Source organism: Pundamilia nyererei, unplaced genomic scaffold, assembly GCF_000239375.1.
Source record: "Pundamilia nyererei isolate P.nyererei 1_Seehausen unplaced genomic scaffold, PunNye1.0 scaffold00044, whole genome shotgun sequence".
Classification (NCBI taxonomy): domain Eukaryota; kingdom Metazoa; phylum Chordata; class Actinopteri; order Cichliformes; family Cichlidae; genus Pundamilia; species Pundamilia nyererei.
In genome coordinates, this window is record NW_005187445.1 from 2,716,194 (window position 1) to 2,724,942 (window position 8,749).

Consider the following 8,749-nt stretch of genomic DNA (forward strand, 5'->3'; position numbering starts at 1 on the left):
TGGATGGATGGATGGGTGGATGGATGGGTGGCTTTTCAGAGTCCTCTGTAAAGTCCAGTGTGTTTTGCAAATACTCTTCATTTAACTTGATTTAGTTCTTATACAAACTGGATATTTACTTGATGGAGTCTATCTGCTCATCTCAACACTGAATAGGAATTATGTTTATGGCCTGGATATCAAAGACATTTGCACATCTCTGTTGGTAGTTAGAAAGTTTTTCACGTAAAACCGATTGATTTCTTAAACTTTATCATTAGGCCAAAAAATAGCTTTTTTTTTAAATCACTTTTAAATTTAAGGCTGCAGTTTTTGTTTTATAATCTTCTATTGATCTGATGTTTATTCACAGCAGGCAGCAGCTGCAGCAGCCCCCAAAATTGTCTCACCAGAGAGAAGATTATAGGAAACAAACAAAGAAGCCTATTTGATCTGTTTGACAGAAATGTTTAAAATCAAACTGTGCTCTCACACAGCAATCTGGCCCTCAGGCTCACGCTTTAGACTGCACAAAGATAAAGAGTAACTGCTATAAATATTCATATGTTCCCAGCAAACTCTGATTGTTAATAAAAACTTCTTAAGAATATTTTAGAGTTCAAAATTTTCCATCTTAGGAAGTTTCAATGACAACTTACTAGACTTTTTTTTCAATTTGCTTTGTTTTGTGTTTGTCTTATTATTATATGTGTATCTGTCGCTATGGGATGTTACTAAAGATCTAACTGAACTTATCTAAAATGTGTCTTTTTTGTGTCCAAGATGGCATGTACAGAAAACTAATTTTGTCGGGTTGATATTTTTTTTCAATATTGATAGCATTGAAAACCTTTGAATGATTGATTTATGATTGAAAAGCCAAGTTAAAACCTTGGGAGCTTTAATGATTTCATATTTTTTTAAGTTTTACTTCTTGTTTATGACCCCAAAAAACCCAAATGTGCCACACACACACACACACACACACATATATATAAATATATATGCACTGTATGACATGTAGGAGTTACTTACAGGAGGTCCCTGAGCGCCACGTGCTCCTTTAGCTCCAGATACACCGGTAGGTCCCTGAAAAAGGGGAATGATCATGTTTATGTCACAGTAGAATAACTTTTAAAAAAGTGACAAAAGTGACAAATGGAAACTACCATACAAGCACTGACTAAAAGTATTTCACATGCAATGTTTTTCTGTTTGGCCCAGTCACATATATAGGCTTCATAAATTGGTACTCCGTCATGAAAACTTACCCTGCTCTAAAATAGTGTAAAAGTGTTTGTGCAACACTGTGCAATGTATTTCTTTCACTATGTAATTCGATTCGACAGATAGTAGATACATAGTAACAAGTTCCATGACTTAATTTTTGGTTTAAATACCTACCACAGGTCCAGGAGCACCAGATGGTCCCTGAGGTCCATGAGAACCAGACTCTCCTTTCTGTCCACGCTCACCAAGCTCTCCCTTAGCACCAGGCTGACCATCAGCACCCTAAATATATTCATCAGAAAAAGATAGAAGCTGAACATCAATAATTATTTTTTTTTAATTCCATATGTAAAGAATGAATTATGGGGACTCTACTTACAGGAGGTCCAGCAAAACCAGCAGGCCCAGGAGGACCAACCTCACCACGGTCACCCTGTGAGCACAAGAAGGATGATGCTTAGTTATTTTGATGTGCAATCCTGGATACTGATCCACCCATTATCTTATTATAATGATGGTAATTATTATTGGTGCTCTTCTCTAGAAGAGTAGAATTTTTATTGAGAAAGAGCTCTAATATTATAAACCCAGGCCTCTGTATCAGACCTGATCAGTCTGATGTATACTTGTTCTGTGCTACTGATACTGATACTTAAACTCAAGAAAAGGTACTTACAGGAGCACCACGAGCACCACTAACACCAACAGGCCCAGTAGGTCCAGTCTCACCCTGGATAAAAGAGAAACTATCATTCAAACAACTAAAATGGTTAATATACAATATAAATTCTAATTTAAATCACTGTTTATTCACATAACAAAGCAAAGGATTATTCTTACCTTGGCACCATTGGATCCAGCTGGGCCAGGAGGACCAATAGGACCAGTCAAACCCTAAGAAAGAGGAGAGAGGAGGAAACACATTAGAACATAGTGTAGGTGTCACTGAATGTTACACTTGTTTGATGAATGATTTACAGGGTTTAAACTGTAAAGATGTATCAAACATAAGAAGAGATCAAAGATATTTTTGAACTCACTCTAGCACCATCCTTTCCAGGAGCACCCTCAGTTCCTTTTCCACCATTGTCACCCTGTGGGCAAAAAGATAAGCTTTGTTTTAATCATACAGAACAGAATGCAATATTTACAGTGCAGTATTTTTTTACACTACTTTATGCACTACTACTGTAAGCTACATTTTAACTTAGAGAGCAATTCACAAAGTGAAAATAAAGAATCTATCACTCACTCTGTCTCCCTTGGGTCCTGTGATACCAGCAGCTCCTCTCTCTCCTGGCATACCTTGCAGGCCTGGGGGTCCCTGGGTTCCAGGAGAGCCAGCTGGTCCAATAGCTCCCTGATAAAAGCAAGATGGACCACAATTAGGAGAGCACTTGTCAATCCAAATCTTTCATCTTTCCTCTCTATTTGATGATGTTATGAAAAAAAAAATTAAATAAAACTTTCCAAGCTCCTTAGATTAAAAAACATCTGGAAAAGTCTCAGTCGTTCAAATTATATTGTGCTGCAGAAAACAAGTTGACCAAGGCTGCAGATGTTAAACATTTCCACCTGAAATTCAACAGACTTGATTTTTAAATTTTTTTTAATTTAATTCTTCTTATTTCATGTAGAGAAAAGTTGATGTTTTGAGAAAAGTGCTTACTGTGTTACTTGCTGAGAGTTAGATAAGAAAACGTATAATGTGATACCATCACACCAAGACTGGAAAATATGGAGGAACAGACGGTGTTAGTACGTTCAAAGGTAAGAAAATCTGCACGTCAGCACATTCAAATTTGACTAATCAGGAGATCATATCTCTTTTGTTTAGCTGAGTAGAAACTGTGACGTAAAAGTGACACATCCTGGTTTGATGTGGGTTGTGACAAAGCTTTTGTCAGTCTAGTTGGTGCTATGAGGCTGTCAGGCAAATAGTAGAGACTAGACAGGTGACAGCAATGACATTATGTTGTTCTGGAGTCACAACCTTAAATGTAGTCAGCACAGATTTGTGTGGGGGTTTTTTTTAACCTGAACATTGACTATGGGCATGAATAATAAAAATATCAGCAGATGATGTTATTGTGGGTATTCATCTGCATGTGAGAAGAGCAGTTAAGAATCTTGAACCTGCAACCAGAAATTAGTCTGAGTCATCCACTGACCTTGGGTCCATCGCTGCCTGGTGTTCCAGGAAGTCCACGAGGTCCCTGAAGACCCTGGGTTCCTGCACCACCTCTCTCACCAGGGAAACCACGTTCGCCCTGTAATAAGACAGAGCGATATTGGATAAGAAGAGAAGCAAAACATATAAGGAATAGCTCAGCAAAGACAAAACAAAAAGATTACATGTATGAAACCAACAGCAAACTTTAGTTCTATGTACACATATGATACACATAATTAGTGGAAACTCACTCTGGGTCCAACAGCACCAGGAGCTCCACCCTCTCCAGGAAGACCCTGCAGAAAGGACAAACTATATCATTTTTTGTTTTTTGTTTTTTTTTGTTTTAACACTTAAAATCTGACAACAGAAAGAGTTTTACGTGTTCACGTTAAAATTTTAAAATGCTACGTAATTAAAGATGATGCTGCCAGGATGCCAGGTCTTTCTTGGAAATGACATTTTAATCTCAATTAGATTTTTACCTGGATAAATAAAGGACCAATAATCACATAGACCACTCTGGTTTTTAAATAAAGAGAATATTTATCCATGAAAAAGTTGTTACAGCAGCCACTTAACTGTAAAAACTGAATTATACACTATAAAAACAGCCTAAATAAAACATTACAATACTTAATAAAACAAATTAACAACATCTGTTTTTCGAGTGTTTTGGCATTTAATAAGCCATTTTGTGTTATTTTAGCAGAAAGTTTCCCATTGAATGTATTTTGCATGTAGGCAGCGTCACATGTACTGTAGAATACACTGTTGTTGACATGTTTGTCAGAAAACAGAGAAGTGCAGGTGCAACAAATTATTTGGATAGAGTAAAACCTCACCGGCTCTCCAGATTTTCCAGCTTCTCCCGGGGCACCAGATGGTCCAGGTAGACCCTGCCCATAATAGCAAAATAGTTATTGAAATGCCATCAGTAAGCATGGACTAGAATATTATCTGTAAGTTTTTTATAATACATGATTCTGAGGTGTCTTTGAAAGATGTGATGTCGAAATCCATAAAAGGTGATCCTTCTTTAGCTTAAATACTTGCTGAAACTCATAATTACTAAAGCTTCTAATGTTTAAGGCACGGACATTGTGCACATGTTTAGGTTTTACCAAAAGTCATATGATGGGATGGGTCAGAAAATTATCTCACCTGGAAGCCAGGAGGTCCAGGAGATCCTTGTTCTCCTCTCTCTCCAGCAGGTCCCTAAGATGATAGACGCAAACACATTTGCTCAATCAAACATAAAAGTCTGTTTGCTGGCTATAAAAGTGTCTCAAAACATGTTATTATACAGAATACTTACAGCAGGCCCATTAGGGCCAGCAGGACCAGTCTCTCCATCTTTTCCGGGCAGACCCTAATAAAGAGCACTTTAGTTAGGAAAAAGGACCTAGAGAGAGAAATTAATGATGGTTAAGCACTTATGGAGAGCTATACTTACTCTCAGACCTGGGCGACCCACCAGTCCCTTCTCTCCAGGCTTTCCAGGCTCACCCTGTCAAAGAGAAATCATACACTATAAACTGTAGGAAGTTTCTTTAGCACTGGGGATCAAAGGGATAAGAACAGCATCATAAGATGTGGAAGTGCCGCTTGTCTGTTGTTATAGAAACCTTCAGACTCTTACATTGGCTCCCTTTGGTCCAGGGAATCCCATCACTCCTGGCTGACCACGGGCTCCCTGAGGACCAGGTGGGCCAGGGCGGCCATCATCACCAGCGGTACCCTGTCAAAATTACGGATAAACACTGTAAATCAGCAGGTATTAGCCTGGAAGCTAAAACCTGGATGTTATTATGATTTTACTCTGAGGATTATTGCGCCAGCCATGAAAAATTCTTCTTAAGTCTAAACAGGCAGCAGAAGGTTGTAAGCATTTTGCTCTGTTTAATCTTTATGATTTCCATAAAGCAACAATGAAACTGTAGATCATGGTGTTAGTAACCCTACTGAAGGCAAAGCTTGTATTTTTTAGAACAGGATCAGCTGCTCTATTATTTTAATTTCAAATTTCATGGAAGTAAATCTATAAATCACATTCAATTATAATTGTAATTAATATTGTACTTACAGCAGGTCCAACTTTGCCTTGAGGACCAGCATCTCCAGGACGACCAGTAAGACCCTGCGTGAAAGGCACAAGCAACAGAGACTGTCAGCTCCATTCAAATCAAAATCAAATCAGTCATAAAAAACCTGCCACAGTAAACATCCTACAAAAACCATAAAAATGTGCAACACTGCATAAAGTTGCAAGACTCACTCTGGCTCCAGGGAGACCAGACTCTCCTGTGCGTCCAGGTTCTCCAGTAGCGCCTTTAGCCCCAGAAGCACCAGGAACACCACGGTCTCCAGGGACACCCTGAAGAAGAAAAGACCAAAGGTGGAAACTTTAAATATGTTATAGAAAAATCACTTGTTGTAGTATCTTTCTCATGCAGCACTGTCATGCTGTGGTATCACTGAGATAAAATGATTATAACTTTTCAAAAGATCTCATTTTGCAGGGACCAACCTTTGCACCAGCAAGACCATCCTGTCCAGGGAAACCGCGGTTTCCAGGGGCTCCCTGGGAGGAATCACAGAAATCAAGATATATTTGATTAGACTGTGAATACAGTAACCATGTTGACCCTTGTTTTTAGTCAGATGTGACCAGTAACATGTAATGCATGTCCTGATCACTTACTCTCTCTCCAGGAGGTCCAATTGGTCCAGCGCCCCCAGGCTCTCCCCTGGCACCTCTCTTTCCTTCTTCCCCTGGAGGGCCAGGGGGACCTAGAGGACCAATAGGGCCCTGGAAAAGATAAAGATATTTCAGTGAATCTACTCTAGGGAGTAATTCCACATAAAATTTTTATGTGGTCATGTATATTTATGATCACAAAAAACTGAAACTCACAAGCTCTCCCTTCGGTCCAGCTTCACCTTTGAATCCAGGCAGACCTGGGTCTCCCTGAACAACACAAGAAAAGAAGGCAGCCACAATAATAAATAATCACAACATTACAAAATATTTAAATTTAGCATAACTTCAGACTATCTCAGCTGACTTACAGCCTGTCCTTTGGGCCCTAGAGGTCCTGTTGCTCCCTGAGGTCCAGGTGGGCCACGGGGGCCGGGGAATCCAGGAGCACCAGCAATACCAGGAGCACCCTTCATTGAAAGGAATAATCAAATATCAGAATGAAGAGAAATATTTATTGAATAAAATTTAACCTAAAGAAAGGCATCAAAACCACTAACAAAAGTGTAAACCTACAGCAGATCCTTTAGCTCCGGGAATACCATCAGTACCAGGGTTACCCTGCATAGAACAAGAAGCATTATATTAACAACAACCTGATCAACGAATGAAAATGAATCAAAATCAAAGTCTGAATGTTTATGAACAGTGAAGGCAAACAAACCGATGCTCCAGCAGGTCCGGGCGATCCTGGGGTACCAGCCTCTCCACGTGGCCCCTGGGATCCTTCAGGGCCACGGCCGCCAGTAGGACCAGCTTCTCCCTAAAAAAAGGCACAACAAATTTATCATTAACATAGTAAAACTGTATTGGTTGTAGATTTCTTTGAGCTGTGTATTGGTGCCTCCCTGCCATAGAGCTGAATATAATACTGTTGTTTCATTGTCTATGAGAGTTATTCAAAATAAGTCAACTAAATTTAAAAAGAATTTGAAGGCCAGTTTATCTTCTTTAGCAAAAAGAGAAGTTTGACATAGTTGTATATTTGTCTATGAAAAAATAACAATAACTAAACATACAGTGTTGTGGAAAACTGGAATTTAGTGTCCTACAACCAGAGTGAACAAAGACTGATGTAGTGGCTCTTGTAAGTCTTTTTTTCTGTTTTATTTTAATACACAAGCTCTTCAACAGCAAATGTTTCCTGGATGATATGTTCTGTAAAAACCTTTGCTCCTGGGGATCCTGGAAAACCGGGAGCTCCAGCAGGACCCACTGGTCCCTGTAGAGAAATAAAAAAAGAATCATCAGATCAAAGGCAACAGATTAAAGAAAAAATCAACAGCACGAAATGGCCACATAGCGGTGACTATGATACATACAGGTGGACCGGCAGGGCCAGGCAAGCCATCATTTCCTCGGGCACCCTAAGGATAGCAAAGACAGGTCAATTTAGTTTGGTTCATCACAGTGTTATGATCTAATAAAAGATTCAAAACCATAATAAATAGCAAATGAGAAATAAATTCCTGTTGAATAGCCTTAAGCAGCTGCGGAAATGTTACTTACTGCGGCTCCAGCAGCTCCAGGACGTCCTCTCTCACCAGGCAGACCACGTGGACCCTATAAAAGAATGATTTATATATAAATATCTTCATTATTTATTTTATTGCTGCAGCCTAATATGCTATGCAAATTTACTGATGTTGTCAGAAAGTTCAGAGCATCGCAGACTAGAAAAAGCGATGGTGGCAACTCACCATGGGTCCAGGGGCACCGTTCTCTCCAGGAGCACCAGCCTCACCCTGAAAGGAACAAAATTACCATGAGTAAGCACAAAATAGCAGAAGTAAGCTGAAAAAGTGTTATTTCTGGAAAACCCACACTGTCACAAAAGATGACCTTACCTTAGCTCCTGCTGCACCAGTCTCTCCTTTAGCTCCATCTAAACCAGGGTGACCCTACAAAGAAAGCTCATAATCAGGACTCAGACATCAGTCAGTCACCACATGCAATCAATAAGCAGCCACAGTTTTGCGAAACATGTGACTGAACTGAAACACTCACTCTGTGTCCTTTGATGCCAGGAAGTCCAGGAGTTCCAGGGAATCCACGAGCTCCCTGAAATAAAAACAATCATGCAGCAATAGATTAAAGTTTTTTTTTTTGATTTAAGTATGAAGTAAAAAATATTTGAATAATTATTATTTGCTCACCTGAGGCCCTGCCGGTCCACGCTCACCAGGTTTGCCAGGTTTGCCAGATTCACCCTAAAAACCAGCAGCAAAATTCAGGATTACATGCTGAAGCGTTGTAGCTGCAAGATAAGATGTAGCTGCAATGGCCCTTCACTGTTCTGTGTTTGAAGGCTGTGTATTGTGAAGTCACCATGTTCGTTGGTAATTTTTGGAGATACACAGTGCCCCCTGGTGGCACATGGAGTGTATAACTGAAGTACATTATGGAGGTGGGGATAGGTTGTGAAAAATAACTAAGTATGAAGTAAATGAAGATTTTAAAAAATGTGATTTTTACATGGAAAACAAAACTGTTTTTTTCCAAATAAAAATGTGGTCTGACCGTCTAAGAAGGTCATATATGTATATCTATCTATCTATCTATCTATCTATCTATCTATCTATCTATCTATCTATCTATCTATCTAT

The 8,749-nt window shown here is 39.3% G+C and overlaps 1 protein-coding gene across 1 annotated transcript in view; it reads right to left on the reverse strand.

The window, feature by feature from the left end:
- Positions 1-8,749, reverse strand: part of LOC102206944 (collagen alpha-1(II) chain-like) — a 22,851-nt gene that overhangs the window by 7,644 nt on the left and 6,458 nt on the right. The window contains 29 exon segments of the mRNA XM_013910512.1: positions 1,015-1,068; positions 1,384-1,491; positions 1,589-1,642; positions 1,886-1,939; positions 2,050-2,103; positions 2,250-2,303; positions 2,462-2,569; positions 3,381-3,479; positions 3,634-3,678; positions 4,228-4,281; positions 4,547-4,600; positions 4,701-4,754; positions 4,839-4,892; positions 5,025-5,123; positions 5,469-5,522; positions 5,661-5,759; positions 5,913-5,966; positions 6,087-6,194; positions 6,300-6,353; positions 6,455-6,553; positions 6,660-6,704; positions 6,808-6,906; positions 7,312-7,365; positions 7,466-7,510; positions 7,653-7,706; positions 7,844-7,888; positions 7,991-8,044; positions 8,151-8,204; positions 8,300-8,353. Coding sequence (XP_013765966.1) covers positions 1,015-1,068; positions 1,384-1,491; positions 1,589-1,642; positions 1,886-1,939; positions 2,050-2,103; positions 2,250-2,303; positions 2,462-2,569; positions 3,381-3,479; positions 3,634-3,678; positions 4,228-4,281; positions 4,547-4,600; positions 4,701-4,754; positions 4,839-4,892; positions 5,025-5,123; positions 5,469-5,522; positions 5,661-5,759; positions 5,913-5,966; positions 6,087-6,194; positions 6,300-6,353; positions 6,455-6,553; positions 6,660-6,704; positions 6,808-6,906; positions 7,312-7,365; positions 7,466-7,510; positions 7,653-7,706; positions 7,844-7,888; positions 7,991-8,044; positions 8,151-8,204; positions 8,300-8,353 — 1,917 coding nt within the window.